The sequence below is a fragment of the Anser cygnoides genome, chromosome 15, assembly GCF_040182565.1.
Source record: "Anser cygnoides isolate HZ-2024a breed goose chromosome 15, Taihu_goose_T2T_genome, whole genome shotgun sequence".
Taxonomy (NCBI): Eukaryota; Metazoa; Chordata; class Aves; order Anseriformes; family Anatidae; genus Anser; species Anser cygnoides.
The window spans coordinates 8,193,066-8,215,221 of NC_089887.1; the positions used below are offsets into that span (position 1 = coordinate 8,193,066).

Sequence of the window (22,156 nt, forward strand, 5' to 3'; positions counted from 1 at the left end):
GACCTATTTAAAAAGCATTTCAAATCAACCCCCCACGTGTACAGCTTTTAACATGTCTAACTTCAACCATACATGCTATTCATATCCTTTTACCTACAAAGGGATCAAGTGCTGATGCTAGAATAACTTGTATCCCCCCCTTCCTCCCTTACTGAAGGCAAATATCAAAATCATTAAAGAGCATCCCACACAAAAAGGGAACATATGGAGATAAAACTATCCGCTTTTGAAATTCATTGCAGAAGTATACAGATACAAGAGCAAAATTCATTACTACTGAAATCAGTGGGAATTTTGGAATTGACTTAAATTAAAGCCAACGCTGCCCTTATTTCTCACACAGAGCATCAGGTCACAAAGAAAAGGATGCCCGTGCAAGAAGACCGAGGTTTCCACATGGGAGTTATCAGTACTCTGTGCTTGTACACTACATGTAACTAAACCTCAATGAGAACTCTGAAATTTCATTTCCATCTTTCCTTTATAATCTTAAAGAAATACTTGAAGCCATGTGAAGGAACAAATCTTGCAAAAATACTTAAAGAAAAAGCACCAAATGAAGGCTTGGACCCATATCCAGGAAGGTGTATTTCCTCTCTGGCCTAACGACATATAAGCATCTGAAACCTTCAGTGCTCTCAGTTGTACTCAATTCCTCAATTACAACACTGGAGAGGAAATTATATAGCCAACATTTTTCAATTGACTACAAAGCTTTTTTTAAGAGTAAGATTTAGGAGACAAATGAGCCCTGGTCTCCGCATAACATAGGCTTCTTTAAACAAAATACATAAAACAATCTAGATTTTCCAGAAGAGTATTAAAGCAGCTCATCTGTTTTGCTATCCAATTTAGCAGAAAATCACCATTTCCACTGGAGTAAGATGTACATGCTGTTTAGCATTTGAATCAGAACAGATTTTTTTTTTTTTTACCTGAGATATAAGCCCAGGTTTCCAATCTTAATGGCTGTAAACAGCTCCGAACGAGCTGGTACAGTGCTGTCTGCCCAGATTTGCAAGACCTCTCCTCCATGCAACGCTCAAAGAGCTGCAGTACCGAGCAGCCCAGGCTGCTTCACGCTGCCTTTCAGAATTCCGAGGACAGCAGCCACGCAGGGACAGCATTACTCTCCTTTCTCCTTGGCACTAGGCTGACTTGTGGAAGCAGAATCTAGAATTATTCCTATAGGAGACGAACCCAGGGACAGAGAGGTTAAGTAAAGAAATAGTTTCTTTCACCAGCTGAGGGCACAACGCTTCAAAACAGTACTTAGCTGTACGGATGGAAGTCAGAGGGATTGAATGCAGTTCAAGTGTGGTATTCTGCTAAGCATCCCTGAATCTCGCTAGCAGCTGCGACAGGGTTTATGGGCAGGGCAGCGTCTTCCTGGGCCCTCCTTCACGGCAGCCTCTGGCTACTGAATGGCACTCAAACACATTCCCCTCCTAAATCAATACTACAGTGTTTACTACAGGAAGTCCTCGATTCAATGGGCATCCGTGCACTTCCTTGCTTTGCCATTCGGGCAAAAGGCTCATTTGCAAAGCTCTAAGTACTGGGAATAAATGTTTACATTGCTTTTAACCAGAAGTCTCGTGATAGAGGACATCAAATCCCACATCAATAAAATCTACAAAATGGTCATTAAGGAAGCAGCCATATGACAGCTAGCTCTCCTTTGTGACTTTAAAAAGCCATCAACTTGTTTGGCTTCAAAACATAGCAAAGGAGCCAGTTTTAGGTCTGTCAAAATATAATTTAAGAAGTTAAGTGCTTCAGAAAAATCCCTACAGATTTCGTGTTTGCCAGCTTAATTAAAACCAAAACTTCTTTGTACCCCTAAAAGCAGTACAGGATAGGAATGGCACGATGATCCTCACGTAATCATCCATCAAGAGACTCAGAATTAATGATTTCTGGGCACAATACATCAAGAAGCAATTTTTGTTTTATGAGTAGGTATTAAACACTTTTCTTTAACAGAGATATCAGTGGGCTGTACTTAGCTCCACAAAGACCTCTTTTCTCCTCCCCACGAGCAACTTCTTCGAAACAGTTTTTATCTCACTTCTGTACAGGCTGAGAGAATCCAACATTTTCAACACTGCATAGGGTATATGAACACGAGGAAGGACTTAAGACAGATATACTTAAATGTTTCAAATGAAGATTATTTTATTTGACTTTAAGCACCTCAAGAAGGGCTCCTTGCTGCAGCACTGCTGCTAGGTGTACCTGTAAGAGGAAAGAACCAACTACTTTATGCAGGCATAGGCAGGAAGATCACCAGAATTAGCTATAGGGAGGAGTGAAAGCATCTAGGGAGATCCTGAGTGCTGAACTTTGGGAAGGGAAGGGACTCATTCCTCTCTGGACCAGGCAGGGAAAGCCAGGTTCTGTCCTAGGCAACTAGAAGCTAGTCAAGCAAGTCACAAAGATGAAGATAGCCTGGTCAGAGGGAATGCCCAGTCACCTGTCTCTAGTAGCCAACATTTTAAATATGCTACTTCATCAGAGGAAAGGAAATACAATCCCACCGAAAACAGCTCCATCCTCTCACAGACATTGAGCATCAGGCAAGATGCAAGACGGAGAAAGAAAACCTTTAAAGCCCTTTGCAAGAATTTACCACAGAAAGCTTTACCCCAGCACCCCTTTTCTCTATACCTATGGTTTGCTTGGAAATCAGAAGCGTAAGTCAGTTGGACCTGCAGCAGACCAGCCTGCCTCCCTGACAAGGAGACCGGGCTCCTCCGGGGCAGGACGTGAAGGAGCGGCTCCCCTCCTGTCACTCTGCCTGTCGCCTGGCACCACGCGTGTCCCACCGGCGGGCTGAACCGCTCACAGACACTAGGAAAAAGACGAGCAAAGAGCCTCGCTCTTCAGGGAACACAACGCCAGGCTCCAAACTAAAGCCAGGCGGGCTCTAGGCTCAGAAGCTGGCAAAAGCCAGCCTGCAGAGCACGTCCTGCGCACACACAAGAGGGGGGCGCAGGGTTTGCGCCTCCCCGCACCAGGCAGAGCGGCAGGACCCGACCCGCCGCTCCCAGAGGACCGGGCACCGGCAGCCCCCAGCCCCCAGCCCCGGGCCGCTCGGGTCCCGCCGCCCCCTCACCCGCGGACTCCCCGGTGTTGATCCAGTCGGGGTTGGCCAGGCTGGCGATGGCGAAGATGTCGGCGGCCAGGAAGAGGCATCCTGAGATGATGGTCAGTTTGTCCATCTCCGGCGGCTCCCGCCTCCGCCCGGCTGCCTCCGCCCGGCTCCCCCCGCAGCGGGCCCGGGCCGGGGGCGCCTCACAGCCGCGGCTCCATGGGCCCCGCGCTCCCCGCGGCGGCGGCGGCGGCGCCACGAACGGGGCCCCCGGGCCGAGCCGGAAACGAACCCGGCGGGCGGGGGGGGAGCGGGCGGCTGCTCCGGAAGGGAAACCCGCCGCCCTCGGGCCGCGCCGGGCCGGGCGGGGCTCACCGGGGAGGGAGGCCTTCAAGAGGGGGCGGGACCTACTGCGGCCGTACCGGGAGCGGCGACCGGAGGGGGGCGTGGCCTCGGGGAGAGGGCGTGGCTTGCCCCGGGTTGCTGCCTGAGGCGCGTCCCCGCTGAGGGGCGGCGGTACCTGAGGGGGCTGTGTCTCGGCCCCTCTGAGGCGCCCCAGTCCCCCCTGACCCTCCCCAGTCCCCCCCCAGGGTATTTTTCACCTTTCAACCCGTTCTTCTTCCTGCCCCGAGCTGAAATTGCTGTCCCTGTACTGTGTTGGAAAAAAGAACTAACTCATCTTGTCCAGAACTCACCCGAATACCTCAGTTTTTCATGACAGGCTTTTCTGTGGGTTAACCCATACTGGAGGGAGAGGGAAATGTTTGGAGGCAGTTAAAAATGCTCCAAACGAGGGAAGGCAGCCCAGTTTCGGTCACAGCAACCACCCCATCGGTATTCTGACTCTGGCATGGCGATGTGAACTAATTGGCTTTCATCCAGCACACCGCAAACCTACAGGTGCTTATAAAATACCCGATTGCATTCATGTTTTCTCCTACCAACAGCAAACACCCACCTGTTCGTACAGAGGAGTGGAGCTGGACGTATCTGAAAGCCAATCCGAACTGACCCAGATGCCAAGCAGGCGACCATGCAGTTTGTTTTTGTTTGTCTTTAATGCAGATGGCACGCTGTACCAACAAAAAGGAGATATTAGGAAAGTGAACTTAAAGTGTTCAACAGCAATCGGAGAGCCTTACTATTTTGAGGACAAGAGTTGTATTTATTCTGCTAGCCTTGAGAGATTTTCATAAGGGTGGAGAACATAATAGGGCTTTTGATGAAAAGCAGCTGAAATTGTTTCCTTCTAACAGGGAACAATTGGTGTGTGGCAGAAGTGGTAGAATTGAGATTTTATTAAAAATATTTTAAAATCATATTGCACTAACAATGGGAATCCAGCAGTCTTGAAAAGAAGTTATTTCCAAGAATCATCTGTAACTATCCTTTAGTTAAACCAGCTTTAAGCGGTGTTTAAATAGTTTCAGTGCAAGCATTATGTAAAAGTCTGCCTCAAAATTAGTTTATCATTAAATAACTCAGCTTCACGGCAAAGGGAGTAAAGGAAGGGGGGGTAGAGAGGACACAGAAAAGGAAGATTTATTTAACTGTTTTCTGACACACAGACAAATCTGAAGTCAGAAATAGTGACAGAATACAGTCTTCATACCCTGCAGACTCTGTGGTCAGTTATTTAATTTTTCTCAGGTTTATTCAGAGGCAAACACATGCCAAAGGATGCTGTGTGAAGTACACAGATTCTCTGGAAAGTCTTGAGGCCCCGTGCAGGGCTGAGATACTGACAGACAGGCAACCTAAATTGAGTAACTCCTCCAGACTGCAGCAGTCCCCTGGGCGCAGCCACATCTTTGGCTCACACCACATGTCCCTGTGCCTGCATCTCTGACCAGCAGACTCCTGCTCACCCGGTGCGGGGGGCTCAGAATCTGCCTGCCCCAGCATTCTGAGCAGTTAGTAGGGGTTCAGGTGGCCTCCTTGTCTGCCAGTACACTCTTCCTCTACAGGTCATCATGGAGGCATAGTGCATTTCCAAGAGGCTCACCAAAGACCCACCTGCCCAGTGATTTTGACTGCATAGAAACATCTCTTTGCCTGGATTCAATGGAACATAACCAGTCTTGGGCTACAGGTGGGGATGAAACTAAGGATGTTTCAATCTCTCTCTGTTTCTTTTTCCTCTTCATTTCCGTCTCCTCACTCCTGTCCTGATACTGTTCTTCCAGTCCTATATTTCAGTAGTCTGAAGCCTCTGAAATCCTTCTATCAGTGTATCTCCTTCACAGAGTCCCATTGCCCCACATTTTCATAGTATCGAGATATTCCTGCTCTTGAGGTTGAGTATTTGGAGTGGAATCATAGGCAAATGACAAAAGGAAATGAAAGCTCTTCAGCAGAAGGGGACTGGATAAGATCCTGTGCTACTACCTGCAGAAACCGCAGAATTTAAGGGTGACCTTGAAGAAAATCAGTACAGTGTTAGGGGAACTGTAATGTAAATTCTGTGACAGAACAATGAGTAAATCAAGATAATTTCCTTAGAGACTAAATAGACTGATACCATGTATGGTTAAAGGAAAAAAGTCTGAAAGTGAAATCACAGCATTGTCTTTAAATGTTTTGTGGGCTTTGAATTAGTCACAGCTTTTATGGCTTTAAAACTATTATGCCCAGCAAGACAACTTAAATGAAAATAAACTTAAAATCAGGATTCTGGCTTCAAATTAGAGTTATCTGGATTTGTTAATAGCATTTTTTTTCCCCAGTGGTGATCATTTGCAGACCTACAACTGTTCAAGAATTTTAATAGAATTTGCTGAAAAGTTGTGGATAGAAAATGATATAAAGCAGCCCTGCATCTCAATATCATTTGTTTACCTTTATTGGCCTTGGAGTTAAGTACTCATCCTGGAAGTAGGAAATGAGCATTCAGTTCCCCCTTCTGGCTGAAGGAGATTGAAACACATGTATCGAAAAGAGCAAGAACACCCTGGGAAAGGCTTAAATCCCTTCCATTAATACTGCACCACTTTGCATATTTTCCTGAGCTGGTGAAAGAGTAGCAGGCCAGACATCTGACATCTCAGAATTCTGAGACTGTGTTCCAGTGTCAGTCTTCCTTTGCTTTTCTTAAATAGCCCTGAAAATTAAATACTTCATTCAAATCAGATGTAGTACTCTACTCATCAGCAACAAAAATCCCGCATTTGTCATGGGGAAGGAAAAGAAAATTCAAACTGTTTCTGCTTCCTTCTCTGTTTTTCATTTCAGCAGCCAAACTGACAAATCACATGTTCACATTACTATACTTTTAATCCTAATTTCTTATATTCTGTGCTGTCAATTAGAGCCTGATCCAAAGATTTACAGAAGACATTGGAAAGGTGACGAAGGTTCCATATTTTACAAAAGGGAAAAATAGTGTGAATTTTCATTAAGTGATTTCAGACAGCTGGAGACAGACATCTCAAGCAGTTCAAGTTATTACCGTTAGAAGTAATATTTAGAGATTACTTAAAACAGAGCATTTTATAACTCATTTTTAACAGAAGATGGCTTATTTTAGGAATCTCAAGCATTTGTGTGTCAGTCTTAACTTCTCCTGGTTATTGATGAGGAGAATAGGCTTGAGAGATGGAGAATGTAGTTTATTACCCTATTATATTTCTTGGTGGAGATGCTAGGATAATGTCGTTTATATTGTATTACATGTATTATGCATTTTAACGGATAGTGGATGCTCAAGAGTATTTTATTTCTGCAGGTGCTAAGTATGGCAATTGCAGTTGCTTCTTTCATGTCAGCAGTAGGGTGTGAAACCAATCTGCTGGAAATTCATAAATCAATCTCCTCCGTAAATATTGATATGAAAAATTCCATTTTTGGTAGGAAGTCAATCCTTTCTTGAACTTCTTAACAGCTGACAGCTCCTCTGCTCTGTGATTCTGTACCCTGTTCTCTACTTTCCCTGAATATATCAGCCTTTGTCATGAATATTTAAGAGAAGTATTGGATTTTTTTTCTTGGTAAAAATGTGTGACTTTTAAGAAATAAGTTTCTAAATAAAAAATACTTTCAAGATATTTATTTGCAGAGAGCTAGTTTATGGAGTAAACTGACTTTTTTGAGTGTTGTTATTATAGCTTTTTGTCAGCTACTCAGCAGGCAATGCTTCTAAGAGAAGCAGTTAAGGATGAGGGACTTAACTGTTTAGACAATCAAGAATGGGTGCAGCCTCTGCTAAATGTCTCCTTAAACATTTTATTGAATAACGGTATCACAGTTTATTCAATTTTTCCCCTGGCTTTTCAAAGGACAATTACCAGCACTGGAAAGCATTACTCAGCACAGACGGACTACAGTATTAAAGGCAAATATTAGGACTGGCAAACAAGGATTGGGTCTTATAATCATACAGAATGGACCATATCTCCAGATAATATGCCTGGTTGAGAAAAGCTCTGCAGCTAAAGATGGAAAGCTGAAACCAGGTAAAACAAAACAAAACAAAACAACGACAAAAAAAACACAACCAGTAATATTCAAATTTAGTAGCGTTAAAAATATTGCCATTCTGCATTTATGTTTTAGGCCTGTCTCTGATTTATTTACACTTACACACATCAGAAGAGACTCAATTTAAAAACCACAGAGCAAAGAAACTAGCACAAACTGTATAAAGCTCAGTGCCAACATTCCACTGTAATGGAATACCTGTGATCTTAAAATAGCTGATACGGACGACTATTTCATAATCAGATCAAGGTTTAAATCTTTATATTATTCTACAGATAAAACAGATTTCCGATTCATCAGCAGGTTTGTTCAAGAATAGTTTGTCTATTACCATTATATAGCAATGAAACTTCAATAATTTCTTTCTTTGTTCAGTGCATTGTTGTTCAAATAATTTCATTCTACAAATAATGCAAAACTTCCTGAGGGCTCGAAACTAATTTGCCTTATTGTTTGCTTTTTATTTCTCTTCATTTTACAAACTTGTTAGAAAGTCGTAATGGACTAATCTCCATGCTCTGACAACCCACGGAGATGTTCCCCTTTCTAAATGTTTTAAACCTGAAATGTGCCTTCCTCAAAATACCTTCACGCTGCAAGAGGTTATCCCAACACAAATCTTTAGGGGCCACTGAAGGATATTTAGCACAAAACGGATAGGTGAACTGAAAAGCTGGGTAGTGTATCAGACTATCAGTGTATAGATGCTGAAGTGGAGGCAAAACTATCTTATGTCTGCAATTCAAAGATAGCTTTGACTTGCCACAGCAGTGTTATCAGCATAGTATGTGCAGAAAATCAGAATTCTGAAATAATCCGTTAAACACCAGTAGTTTCTCGGAGATATTTTAAAATATAAGGACATTTATGACTATGTATTTTGAAACATGCAACTCGCATGATTTACCTTTCTGATTAAGTGAGGCTGAGAACTTACAACTGTTGGTAAAAGCTTTTTCTGTTGCTTTTTTAGTACCTGCTATCTTGGTACTTGTTCCAGAATTTCATGTTTGTGCCCTAGCAGAACCAGTACCTTGCATCAAGCTAAAGTGGAGAGAAAGTGTGATGATAATGGAGTAGGAGTAGCAGTTAATGGAAAAAGTGAATGAAAATATGGTTCAAATACAGGCATTTGTAACCCAAAAAGAGTTAAGAAAATAGAGCAAAGGGAGTGAAGCTCCTTGATCTGCTTATTATGGCAGCAGACAGCTGTACTGCTTATTTAAATTCCCTATGCTGTTCTGTTGCAGTTCAATACACGTTTATTAATAACTGCTCCTCTTCACAACAGGTAACGTTACTAATCAGAGAATTCACCATGGTACCTTTGTCTTCCCTAATAAAACCCCACAGAAATGCAAGGTAACACTGAATAGGTAATCTAAAGTACGGTACATTGACTCAGAAACATCCCGAAGCATGTAAGTCAACTGCAGCTTTCCTTAGTGTTGTAAAAAAGTTAGTTCTTGACAGAGCTGTTAAAGAACTTTTCTTTCATTAAAAAAGAAAGCAAAAGTAAAGTTGCATCCAGTTGAAGAGCTGCTAAACATGCATTAAAAAAAAAGCAAAAATATAGCAATTAAGACTACCTATTTTGTAATATGGACATAAACTTGAGAAAGTCTTTAAAACTGATTGCTGTCAATTTTCTTCCTTGGCAGGTGATGTGCTAATAAAGATTGGACATGCTGACGTTTTAGGATGTACTCTGCAAGAGCTTGGGAAACTCCTGCTCAATATTCCTGTAGGGACTACTCTACAAATCAGGGTTTACAGAGATTTTATTGAAGTACCTCAACACTGGCAGAGCGCAGTTGAATTAATTCCTGAAGTAAAGCTTCCTGTGATGACAGCAGAGTAAGAAATAAGTGTTGTACATAACTAGAATTTCATACCTTGCTTATTAGTCTAGCAAGAAAGAGTGTTAGTTTTTTCATTTCAGGGGTCTGTAAAGATTTTTACTTTTTCTCATGGCGAATTGTAATTTGAAATATCAGAGATGTTTACTTTTCTAGTTTCATTCAAGACAGGGTCAGGATAAATATTATTTTAGACATTCCCCTTTCTCCACAGAAACCATAAAAATTTTGGTTTCCAATAATTCCCCTGAAGTCCATGAGGCCATATTAATTTGTAATAGCCAAGGATGTAGACACTTACAAGTAATCAATGATCTCAAGATGGAGGTCTTGCTAGAACCATGTTAAAAGCTAAACTGTTTCTTAATAACTCAAACTACTGACAGTGGCGAATAACATTTTAAATTCACCGTGAGGGGAAAAGCACATATCTTGGGAGAACCACTACATAAATACAGCAGCTTTTAAAACTGTATTGCTCGCAATCCTAAAGGTGGTTCATATAGCAAGTGTAATTAATCTAGATGGGATACATGGCAGTTACAAGTTTTCCTGAGGCACAAAGTTATAATAGAAAACCTCAGAGCTAAGGGAAGGAACCTAATTATGAAAAACAGATAATTAGGCTGGAACAGCCTAACAATGAGACAGAGAGGAAGCTCACGCATCAAAAGGCTTTCTAAAAGATTAAACCTCTAGGCTTATGTTTAAATAAATCAAAGTATTTACTATTCCAAAGGAGCAGAAAAACAGTAGCTTGCTTTTCTTTTGACCAAAGAACAGCTTAGCCACTAGAGTCCAAAGGAAACAGTGCGCAAAGGGCAATGGACAATAGCATTACTTTGGTATTAGAGCATCTACAGAACCAATGAACTTGTCTTTAGAACAAGTATTTGCAAAAAAAAAAAAGACTCCGTGATTAGGCAAGGTAACTAAATGACTAAGGGAATTATCACATCTGAGTAATTCCACACTGTATCCTTTCAGCACAAGTGAAGACACTGAGGACGAAGACACGGGGACCAGTAGTGATGATGATACAGACTCGGAAACTTTTCAGTATACATCTTCCCAGTCATCCTGTTCTGAGTTTACTCATGAATTACCATCAATATACAAGATTTGGTATGTATCTGATACAATCCAGACACTTACAGAAGGGAGAGACAGTGGGTGTGACATTGTTCTTCATAATGATGTTGACGCACTGTGCAATTCTGAGTTTGCTGCTAGTGGTGTTGGACCTCCTTCATACCGGACTGTGGAAAACAGTGAGACCAGTTCCTCTTCTTCCCACTCTTCAGTATAAGACACAACCTGTCTGAAGGAATTTGCCTTTGCTTTGTAATAATTCAAAACTTTGACTTCTTCAAAAGTTGATTTTTTTTAATACATGCCTAGACTTCCGAAAACACAGAAGTACTAGCATATTTAAAATTACATGATAGCTATACAAATCTGTTTTAGCAGTGCCCTCCCACCTCTCAAAGGCCTCTATCAATGCTAGTTGTGGACAAGATGCTATGGAAACACTTCTACCTCTACTAGTTCCAGATGAATAGGAGTTGCAAGCTCTAAGAAGCTATAATATAGTTATTTTTGAAAGTAAGTTTCTTCATTTATGCAACACAAGGATGGTGCAGATACAAAGTTTATCAAGAGCTTTTCCTGTTCCTATACAAGAATACATAGACAACCAGTAATGATTACAAGGTTTGTCTCGATCACAAGGATCATTTTTGACATACATATTTTTTATATCAACTAAAAGTTACCTATTTTCTCACAGCAGTTTTATCTTCAACATACAAGGCCAGACTTACCAGCATTATAGATACCACCTTCAGTGAAAAAAATCAACACAAAGTGTATGAACTCAGCACTTTATTTAATGAGTGCAAGCCCACAATTACACCAGGTTAATTTCCTGAAAGAACTGAATTCATAAATAACAATGTAGTAATTTCTTTAGAACACAGGTGATTTATAGTTCAGGTCCATCATGAAACGGTATCCCAGCTTTGTTTTTACAATTCATCCAGAAAAGGAGTATTTCCCAAATCACCACTAGCTGCCATTGATTTCTTCCCACTGACAAACTTCTTTGCAGCCTGGAAACACACCAGAAAAATTGATGTAAGGATATATTCACTACAACAGAGTTTATCTTGCCACTCATAGCCTCAGTTTCAAGTAATTTAAAAAAATAAAAACGACTCTATGACCTACTATAGTAGGTCACCAAGTCAACAATTTTCCTTTGGCTGTCTAAGCTTACTTGCTCCTAATTCAGCTCCTCATTACTTTAAATAGGAATGGCAGAATGACAGCTAGCTATAAAAGGCATAAACTCTTTGAAAGTGGATATTCCCAGAATTCTAATTATACCACCACAAGATACAGTGGATCTGTCGTTATTACTAAAGCTATTGCTAGTTACCACTGCAACACAAGTAAGTGATGACTGGAAAAATAAGTTTTCTGTCTTAGAATTTCTCTCTGATGGATTTTTGGATGGAGTTTGCTTCAAGTATAAACTGCATTGCTATTCTGAATTACCTTGCTGCTATATCAGCTTATCACTGAAAGCCTAGTTGTTTTATTAAGCGCACCAAGTATTCTAGGCTCACGATTCCTACAAGTCTTAACACAGAAGTGCCCATACTGAAACTCAGCAAGTTTTCCTTTAATACTGGTTGGCAGTTTGGTACTCTCAGCTACACTGGCCTTATATAAATAAATACATTGCTCTTTAATTCAATTTAAAAGACTTTCTGTTAATAAAGGCCTCAAAAGATAGACAACTGGTATTTGTAAGCTATCTGCTTAAAAGAAAAGATGTGTGTTTTTTAAACAAACGAGCACCACTTTTGTATTAAAAACTTACATAGTGATTAAGGAACACCTGTACATGCTGACACATACTTACATTCACAACATCAGCAGTGGATACAGAGTCAATTTTTTGAGCAACAACAGATGGTGATGTGTGTGTGCCAGAAACCAATGACTCGGAGCCAATTTCATTCAGCAAACCTTCTGCAGATTCCACTGACATCAAATAGGTAGCTTTCAGCTGATTTCTGCCATCAAACGAAGCATTAACAAAGTGAGCACATAGGTCCTGTTATTACCACCCTTGCAAGTGCAATGAGTTTTTAGCGCAGAGTTTTTAGCACTTGACCTTTTCAAGATTTTGAAAGATTTTCCCTTTCAAGCATGGAAGGTTTCTATGGTTAATAAAGAGGTACCACAAATAGTCAAAGCATGAAATCAACAGGGTAATGGAATACCACCTGCCTTGGAATGATCAGCCACCCCACACAATCAGGAGATCTCTAGCTCAAAATTTGTTTCTGTTTGAAGTAACTAATACAAGTACTTCACAAATTAAGACAAAATAACCTATTAAGTTAAAAAATTAGGTTTGAAATTGATGCCTGCATCTTATCAAGAACTGATGTGTGTAGAGCAATTTTCTGGTAAAGCAGCAGTGATTGTAAATGTTCCTTGTAGAATAGTTCAATTTTCTGTGAAAAGACACCAGATTTATACTGTAATTTTTTTTTTCTTGGTATAGACAGTCTTACTGCTACTCAAGAAAATCTTAATGAAAAAAAGTTAAAGTGGCAGAAAATAGTTTATTTCAATAGAATAGGATTAGGTGCCTTGCTATTTTTGACTGAATTGCAATACTCTACAAACATCACTGACCTTGAGTATTTTTTGTCACTCATATAAAACAAGTGTAAAACACAGAAAATATGTGAAGCAGTTACAGAAGTTAAAAAATAAGTAACTAAATAAATACCACCATACCAGTGTGTGCAACTCCCTAACACTAGGCAGCTTCTTAGCAGATATCCACACAACTAGTAATGCCAAACATAAAGGTACAGAATGTACCATTTAGCTACAAGTGACAGTGGAACAACCAGTCATGTCTAGCTTATGTATTCTGTAATCAACATTTACATGGAGCCCTATACGCATTTCATATACACAGCAGACAGCATTTTCATTTTTCTACTTGCGTGAATCTGTACCGTATTGTATTGCCCAATTACAGCTTTAGAGGCTCAGTGCAGTTTAAACTCTGAGTAGCATTAAACACCACCTCACTAAATGTGCATAGCCCTCTGTAAATCAGGAACTCTAAAACTCTGCTATTATTGCACCTCTGACGGCAATTTTCCCCACCTCAAATGTTCCTAAAGGAAAAATATATTTAGAGCACTTGGATGTAATATCACTAATTCAGTGCTTTACATTTGCAAACCCTCATTACTGCTATTCTTAGAAGACTCAGAAGGGCATAGTTGCTTAATATGACTGTTTTAGGAATTACTGCAGTGTCACCGTATAGGGAATTACCTAAACAATGCATTTTAGAATTCTAATTTAAGCGCCTTAGTAAAAGAGAGTATGATTAAAACAACATCATCTGTTGATGCTTGCAAATTTCTTATATCAAAACAGTTAGTTGAAAACATTAACATTTATTTAACAAGTTTTTATGAGGAAATACTGCTAGCAGAGAATTGGTGTAGCTTCAGGGAAAATAAAGTCTATTGGTAGTGCTTCAATTTTAACACAGAAAAGTAAGCACTTCGTAATAGAAATAGTTACAGCACTATACAAGCTCTGCTGTACAGAATAGCCCAAGTGCTTGACAAGTGAATGCACGTTAAGAAACCTCTCCATCACGAGATGGTTCTTTACTCACTTTGCCTTTGTGACATCTTCATCTGTGACACTGCCTTGAGCAATTGCCTTCATCTGGTTCAAAGCAGCTTTAATGACCTGAGAAAAATTAAATCACGTAGGACTTCTTCCAGCATTAAATTTAAACATGTTATTTCTATTATCTGACATTCAGAAAGACTTCAGGGGAAAGCAGTTGATAGTAGTAGGATTGTTAGCTCAGCCTCAATGCTGAACAGCTTTAGAACAAAACTAAAAACACCCATAAAGGCCAAAACATGATTAAAAAAAGCTGTGTGGATCTGAATTGCAACACCATGTTAATTTGTATGGCCTCACCATTTTTCAGAGTATTTAGTTCTGTCAGCTTAAAGAGCCAGCATGCTCATCACAATCTACTTAGGTTTAAAAATGTGAAGTCCTACAATCAGCAATCCATGGTACTTTACTAGCTCTAGTTCATGTTACACATTTGTACTTTTCAGAAGTAAGTCTCATTGCCAGCCTGCAGAGATGTCATAACTGAACATGCAGCATTCTTATACAAAAAGCCAGATCAATTGTATGTAAGAAGAATTAGTCTCTGCCTCAAGCCAAAGCACTATTTTGACAGTTAGGTTGTTAATACTTCAATTCTAATCGGCAACTCACCTGCCCAGCATCTTGAGCCTGGGATATGGTATAAAATCCAAAGAGCCCAGAATCAGAGTAATTAACATTAAATGCGGAAGCCTGAAAAACAAACATTATTATCTATTGTTTCAAGTATCAGAACAACTCAGTATTGAGCACAGGAAAGTTACTATAAGGATCCAAAATACTGGAATTCAGGAAGCTAGACTCCACCTGTGCAAAGGAAAGATCACACTGGAATGCCTTCTCTGAAATATTTTACCTTATGCAAGAATTAACTAATGAAGATTCTAGCTGGAAATAGTAACCTCTCAAAGGATAGCATGCATTTTGCTTAAAACATCAGTGTAGTAACCTTTTGAACTTACATCAAATGGCTGAGAAGTTGCTTTAGCAATACTCTGGTACAGTTTGCTGGTAACATTGCTTCCCCTCTTGATAAGGGGTCCAGCACCCAAAACATGCTGAAGGACACTGAACGCATTTGCGTCCTCACTTCCAACAGCAGCTCCTTCTGTTACAACAGCAGCGTGGACAAGGCTATCACCATTCTGTTCTCTGATTTCTCCTAAAAATACAGTAACAGAATAAAAGATAATGCAGCATTCAGTTATAAACTACTACGCATTCAGAGGTATGGAAAGCAAACACTTCTACCCAGGAGTTATTTTTGTGATGGAGAAGTCAGGTTGTGGAGTTACTGCATATGCAGTCAGGAAAGACAAAGAAGCTGTCAGTAAGCTGTAGGTCATCCTGTAGCTTCCTAATCATTAAACCCCCTTTATACTTACAACCCTAAGAGGTTGTTCTTAACACTTATTAAAACAAGCAAATACATTCTTTTGAAAAAAGCATTTAATAAAATCCTCTGCATTCGAAAAAAAAGTCTTGCAAGCATAAAACCAAGTACATTACTACACCTTATTTGAGCCTGATCCTAACCCACACCTACTACAAGATGACAAAACTCAGTGAGTCTCCAGATAACAAATACACAGAAAAAGTAGTGTACCCTCTGTTCATAAGAATATTCTGTTTTTATAGAAACTGAAGTTATATCATTCAAACCTCAAAACTTGATATTTTTCCATTTGTCTACTGAGTGATCTGATACCCCAGCTAAAGAACAGTGAGTGGCATTAGAACAAGATACTGCTCTGAAAGAGCTAAGCCTTGCTTTGTCTTTTATTAAACACTTAAGACAGTCTAACATATCTTTCCTAACAGTCTCCGACTGATTCTAGACATTCTTAACCTACTCTCTACCTTTCCCAATTTTTAAGGGAATCTTCCCAAATATGCCAAGAAAAAACATATGCTAGCTTGTTTTCCACTTTACAGAAAAGTGGATCATGCAGGTAAAGCTTTATTGAAGATACAGGTTCTGTTTTACCCCAGGACCTTCCATGGTGGGGAGAAGGAAAATCCTCTGTTTATCTAGGTGGGAGATACCTCTCAACTGTTAATTCCCATGCAGAACGTTTAGCACATCTATATAGTTTTCAGCTGTAACTTTAAATAATACTACCTTTATAATAATCCCCCCAAATCATTCCGAACAGGTACAGGAAACATATACTTACCCCCTCGGTAGATAGCCTTTACACTAGAAGTACCAGCTCCACTTCGGATATTTAGAAACTGCTCTGCAACCTGCTTTAGGTTAGAGTGCTTTACACCTGCAATGCAATAGTTTATTTCAAGTAATGTCATGTTACTGAAAAACTATAGTACTGAAAAACTATAGCAGTTAAATAACAGTGTTTTTAAATGTATCGTAACAATCTACTTCTCCGGAGAACTCAAATTTCTATAGTAGTTTTCCCTTATGAATTGCAGTGTCCATTAAAGAACATACATACCTATTCCTACAAGAGCCATTCTCGCACTTGTGAAATTGTTCTGTACAAAATGGTGAAGCTGCAACAGTAAAATCACATTTTAGGGTATTTGTTATAAAGAACAAAAATGACAAGTGAGTTCCTGACATGCACTGTTCAGACATTATACTTCCTAAAGCAACCGACTCCAATGTTTCCAAAAAGAACTGTCTATAGAACATCATTTTACATGCTTTCCAGTGACAGCCACAAAACCCTTTTATACAAGACACATTTCATTGACAGCCTTACTATCAACAGAAAGCCACTGATGTTAACAACCTTTCTAAATGTGAATGTGAGTTCTAAACTCAATACTAAAAGCATCAAGGCTACAGATTAGTTTAACACCAGACTAATAAGATAATAAATACTTACTATATATTTGCTAAATTAATTTTCTCTGTCAAGTATCAATATCCTTGGAAAGGAAACTAAGATAGACTTATAACACAAGAATCCTACCTGCTCAGATGTAATTTTTCCAACTCTGTAATCTGGACAATATAAGGGATTTGCTAAAGCAGTCTTGTAAGCTGCAGCATGCAAGTTTTCCAGCACTCCTAAGAGGAACAAAGTTTATGATTAACATAATAGCTCCTTTTAATGAAGATTATGAATGAATCTAAATGTTACACCAGTGACTGAGCTACGGTCCACTTCCACACTAAGGCATTCACCCACAAGATCTGCAATAGCAGGACTGTAATAGTCCAATACTCATTGAGTTTTAGCTAAGTCCTTAAGCAACAGTCTGCAGACTTGTACCTTTTAAAAACACTAAACACTTGTAAATGCTCAATGCTTTTTGGCCTCATCAGCAAGCTGCAGATACAATCGTTTTTTGTTTGTTTTTCTTTTGGGATGGAGAGTAGTAAAAAACAGTAACTTTATATAGGAGCTGGAAAAAATCATGGATTTGCTAAGAAGTCCCATAGCAACAGAAAGACCATACCCATCAACAGGGAAAGGGTGAAAAATGGAATGACCAGGTGACTAAGCAAAAGTTTTCCAAAGTTTGTCATTTTGAAGATACTCCCATGAAGCCAATACATTGGACCAGAAAATACACCTACCAACTTGAGGATTCTGAAATGCAACTGCTTTGTCAACTTTTAATTGTGGCTGAAGATCAGTTACTTCCCATCGTCTGAACTCTGGAGCTGTGGTGACATTAAGAAGGTACTCCATTACTGTATCACTAGAGAAAAAAGTTACAAAGGGATTAAACACAACAGAAGTAGCATGTATTTCTTTCCAAGTTGAAAGCAACTCAAACCAACGGATAAGGAACACATGAACAACAGAGTATGTCACTAAAGCCAGAGTAGTTATTAGCACTGCTGTATGACAGATGAGAATTCTAATTCAGTTCTGCCGCATTCATATGCTTGTAGGAGAAAAACAGGAGGTAAATATTAATGCAGTAATTTACTGATTTATTACCACGACATTAAAACTAGTGTAACTCCTACCCTTTAAAACGGTAAGTCTCTGCTTTACTAAAGAGCAATTAAAATTATTTGGTTTACAGTTTATCTGGATACCTACACATAGTCACGCAGGCATTCAACAGAGTAAGTCATTTTCTCTCTCGTTGAGTACACGCTAAATGAGAAAAAATACAAGAGCCATTTTAGCAGAGAGCATACAAAAATGTGGACTTCTACACATATTCTCCCATTGTCTGAAACTTTCAGCAAGGTATTGACTAGAATACAAGTTAACCTTAACTCTGTTTCAGATGAATGTTTAAAGGAGCGATAACAGGAGCGTTTTGATACACACACAGTCCTATAGCAGAAATAGATATACCTAAAACTAATGTCTTAGGTATTCAGGTAATAATAAGTATATTCAGGTTACAAGTTCCATGTGACTATCCAAATATAGGACACCATCATAATTCAAGGTAAAAAAAAAAAAAGAGCCAAAACATGAAAAGCCAAACATGAAAAATGTGTATGAATAGCAAACAAGGTAATTTAGAAATGATTCTCTTTGGGCAGAAAACAGTCTTTTTCATTTGCTTCAACATATTTTTTTGCTTAACAAAAAGGGTAAAGTTTAGATTTATCTAAATCTGACTTTAACCAAATTCTACGTAAAATAATCGTACTGGTTAATTTCCAAGAAACAATGCAAGAAAGCAGGTACAGCTAGATCCCTCTTTTCTCTTTTAGGTTTTGTTCTCTAGGCTTTAAAGTCTCAAGTCACAAAATCCAGCAACTGTTTGAATTGTTCCCAAAACTGCAGTATGAGTGTTATCTATTCACAAAAGAAGGGAAAAAATAATAATAAAAAACAAATCAGCAGACCTCAGCAAGTTTAATCTTGAAGACTTAAAAGGGAGAAAGCACATTAAGCTTTCTGTACAAACCATAAAGCTATTATTTAAAATGCAAATCATGTGTGCGCTCTCGAACCTTAGTGAAATGAGAAGTACAAAAGTCATTCCTTGTCAATGTGCACCATTCCCACACTGAGCTTATCCACCTACATATTTTAATGCTTATTGTTTTAAGTTTCCTTTTGTCATGTAGCTTGTTTTTATCTTACCAAGATAGATTAGGTTTATGTGCGGTTACAAACCTTAGGCTACCCCCAACAGCTTCAATGCCACGAGTTATCCTGAAGGAAGATGCTCCTTTAGTAGTCTATTAAAAAAGAAATAGGAAAGAAAATACTTAAAATTATAGCTATTTTAAGAACAGATTTGCCTGAGGTGGTTCAGCACTCAGGCAGATTTGAAACAGTATCTGTTTCTTCATTTATATAGAAACCATTATATATGTAAGAAAAGTTAAGCCAACTTACTGCACCCTTACTCACAATCATTTCTATCATCCTCTCTGATTTTCCAATGTAATTGCTCACATAGTTGCTCCCCAGCCCCGTTCCATGAGAATAATCCAAATTTCATCAAACATTTAATAGGATTTTTAACTTAAATAACCTTAACACAACCAGGACAATGAATGCCTACACATACTGTTAGGCTACAAGCTGTCTGGGGAAAGTGACTTCTGGCAGTGGTTAGGAAGGAAGTAATATGCAGCTGGGACATTATTTTTTTCCTGCCTGAAACTGAAGTAGATTGAGAACATTTCACAGCAGTCACTAGTGCTGAGTAACTGTCACAACCTGGCTGATGTGCAAGCATCTGCAGCTACAGCCAGATAACAACTGAGAAAAGCATAGAACAACAATTTGGAAACTTTCTACATACACACGCGAGTTTCTATCAGACATCTGAATTACCTTTTACTGCAGCTTAAGTTAAACAAGCTACATGCAGAGTTTAATATAGTTGAATTGTGTACATAGTTTAAGACACTATGAAAAAGTACAGAGCCAAATAAATAACATTGCCTTCCAGGAAGTAATTGCATTTTTCCTGCATTTAAGCCCAGCAACCAACTATCAACGTACATTGTTTTCTGCGCTGTATGATCACGTACACTTCATTTTACCATATCACCTCTTTTTGAAGCCATAAGCCTCCCACCATTTCATCCATCGACAAAAACAGTAACAGAGAATAAACACCTACCAAAGTAGATGCAAGACGAAGTAAGTGAGCAGTTCCCAAGTTACCAGTGGTTTCATATCTGCTGCCCGCTTTAATGAACACACCAATTCTTGAAGCTGGAGAAAAGTTTTCCAGAGATGCAATTACTAAGCCATTTGGTAATTTTGTGATCTGCATTAAAATAAAATTTGGTTTACTGATCCACTGGAAATACCGTCACAGGTCTTCTTTGACTGACTTATAAATAAATAAAAAGAGAAAAATACCAGTATTCATACTGACCTCCAGATCCTCAGACTCTGGAGATAATTTCACTCGTTCAGCAGTTGCCGATGGTGCAACTTTAGGAGCTACTTTCAGTGAGTACAGTCTCTTCTACAGGATGAAGCATAAAAGAATGGATTTTCTGAATTAGTTCATCGTGTAACATTGTATACTGAAAAAGCAAATGAATTTAAAGTTGAAATGCAATAAACAACTTCAAGTCCCACGTTAAACCAGTGATTTCCTTTTAAGTCCTCCAGTCACTTTTATGTCACTGTTGAAATCTGTGCAATGATTTATGTAAGGTCTCTGGAAGTTCAACAAATAGTACTTAGGAAAGCTGATTTTTCTCCTTTGTCATCCCATAGTATGAATCTCTTTTGACGCTATATAGTCTGTAAACTACTGTATAGGAATTAACTGAACAAATAGCTACAATAATCCCCATAAACGCAGGATAACTTCACAGATAACTTTATTTGGTACAGGCAGTTCAACTCAGAGTCAGAACATCAGCCGATCTACACTGATTACTGAGCACAAACAGGACACAGATGCAAGTCCCCAAACGGCAGAGCAATAATTAGAAGTAGGCCTTCAAATTGAACAGGTGAACACAAAAGCCTTCCCTTCACTAGGTGGCAACTGAAATAACATTAATGTTGATTTCAAATCTTAAATGCTATTCCCTTCCACATTTTTTCTCTGTAAAATAAGTGTATTTATTGCTCTTCTCAAATAAAAGGAGAAAAACCTCATCCCCTTACATCTCAAAGTAATAAATTGAGTGACAGGAACACCATTGCAGTCAGCAGGAGGGACAACAATGCTGGTACTCCCCTTACTTCACCACAGACACCGTTTAACATATTGTGAGTCCAGAAAAAACTCCTTTCTTCCCTCATCACAAATTCGTTAAGACATCTAATCTTAACCTCTAAGCCTTCTTATTTATTAACAAGTAGCGTATGCCTAAAATTGACTTCGAAACACGCTGACACAGAAGCTATCTGCCATCCCCTCAGGATGCTTCCAGCAGGCAGCTCCCCCAGGACGTGCTCCGGCCTCCCCGGGACGTTCTCCAGCACCACCCCGCCGCCAGGCTCAGCTCGCCAAGGGCATCACCTTGGCAGAAGCGCCCCAGGCCGAGCCGGTTCCCTGTAGAGCCGCACCGCCGGGAGGCCGCTCGCCCCCCTCCCCACCAAGCCGAGCCCCTGGGAGCCCCGGGAGAAGCCCCCGGCCCAGCAGGAGCTGCCTGGAGCCCCCCTCCGGGCCGGGCCCGCGGCCTGCCTGACCTTGAGCCGCCCGCTCCCGCTCCACTCCGCCGCTCGCTCGCTCTGCCCCGGCCCCGTCCTCCTGCCCCTGCCCCTCACGCGCAGCCCCACAGCTGTGCCCGCGCTGCCCGCCCGCTGCCCACCGACACGGCCCGGCCGGGCTCGCCGCCCCGAGGCCGGCCCTCAGCAGCCACCAAGACTCTGACAACCGCCCTGGCGTCCTCCTCCACCTCCCCGCCGCGACACACCGCACCCCTCAGCCGACGCTCACCGACAGAGCCGGCGCGACCCCCGCGAAGCCCCTCATCCTGCCGCGCCCCGCTGAGGAGAACAAGATGGCTGCCCCAGGGGAAGACTCTGCCTTCCCGGCACACCCTGCGCCGCCGCGACTTTCTAGCAAGCCAAGAGCGAAAACTCTACTGCTCGCGGTTACAGCTCCG

At 40.3% G+C, this 22,156-nt stretch overlaps 3 protein-coding genes across 4 annotated transcripts in view; 1 reads left to right on the top strand and 2 right to left on the bottom strand.

Moving 5' to 3' along the window:
* MOSMO (modulator of smoothened) overlaps nucleotides 1-3,996 on the bottom strand; it is a 28,632-nt gene extending 24,636 nt beyond the window's left edge. Inside the window, exon 1 of one of the 2 annotated variants that reach the window (XR_010825073.1) lies at nucleotides 3,119-3,996. Coding sequence is in view for 1 of the 2 variants with exons in the window: in XM_048068303.2 (XP_047924260.1) it covers nucleotides 3,119-3,224 (106 nt within the window). In the remaining variant the exon portion in view is untranslated. The remainder of the gene's footprint in view (nucleotides 1-3,118) is intronic. The other variant, XM_048068303.2, reaches the window with a different exon arrangement.
* Nucleotides 3,997-5,020: 1,024 nt separating this feature from the next.
* PDZD9 (PDZ domain containing 9) lies at nucleotides 5,021-11,490 on the top strand. The gene is made up of 4 exons (XM_013177047.3): nucleotides 5,021-5,186; nucleotides 7,369-7,545; nucleotides 9,232-9,427; nucleotides 10,417-11,490. The coding sequence occupies exons 1-4, from the start codon at nucleotides 5,159-5,161 to the stop codon at nucleotides 10,736-10,738; spliced, it is 723 nt and encodes a 240-aa protein (XP_013032501.3). The 5' UTR covers nucleotides 5,021-5,158; the 3' UTR covers nucleotides 10,739-11,490.
* Nucleotides 11,297-22,153, bottom strand: UQCRC2 (ubiquinol-cytochrome c reductase core protein 2). The gene is made up of 14 exons (XM_048068188.2): nucleotides 21,988-22,153; nucleotides 20,461-20,553; nucleotides 20,200-20,349; nucleotides 19,239-19,303; nucleotides 18,198-18,254; nucleotides 17,723-17,847; nucleotides 17,112-17,209; nucleotides 16,629-16,686; nucleotides 16,350-16,445; nucleotides 15,135-15,334; nucleotides 14,785-14,865; nucleotides 14,156-14,232; nucleotides 12,359-12,512; nucleotides 11,297-11,540 (listed from the first exon to the last, which is right to left on the bottom strand). Exons 1-14 carry the CDS (start codon nucleotides 22,021-22,023, stop codon nucleotides 11,457-11,459), a joined length of 1,374 nt encoding a protein of 457 aa, XP_047924145.2. The 5' UTR covers nucleotides 22,024-22,153; the 3' UTR covers nucleotides 11,297-11,456.
* Between the last annotated feature and the right edge of the window lie 3 nt (nucleotides 22,154-22,156).

Coding starts and splice junctions, on each gene's coding strand:
- UQCRC2 (XM_048068188.2), bottom strand. CDS start 22,023: ATGAGGGGCTTCGCGGGGGTCGCGCCGGCTCTGTCG. Junction 19,304..20,199: donor TTCGTCTTGCATCTACTTTG/GTAGGTGTTTAT, acceptor CTTTTTTAATAG/ACTACTAAAGGAGCATCTTC. Junction 14,866..15,134: donor CAACTTCTCAGCCATTTGAT/GTAAGTTCAAAA, acceptor TTTGTTTTTCAG/GCTTCCGCATTTAATGTTAA.
- PDZD9 (XM_013177047.3), top strand. CDS start 5,159: ATGGAACATAACCAGTCTTGGGCTACAG. Junction 5,187..7,368: donor TAACCAGTCTTGGGCTACAG/GTGGGGATGAAA, acceptor GGCTTTTCAAAG/GACAATTACCAGCACTGGAA. Junction 9,428..10,416: donor CTTCCTGTGATGACAGCAGA/GTAAGAAATAAG, acceptor GTATCCTTTCAG/CACAAGTGAAGACACTGAGG.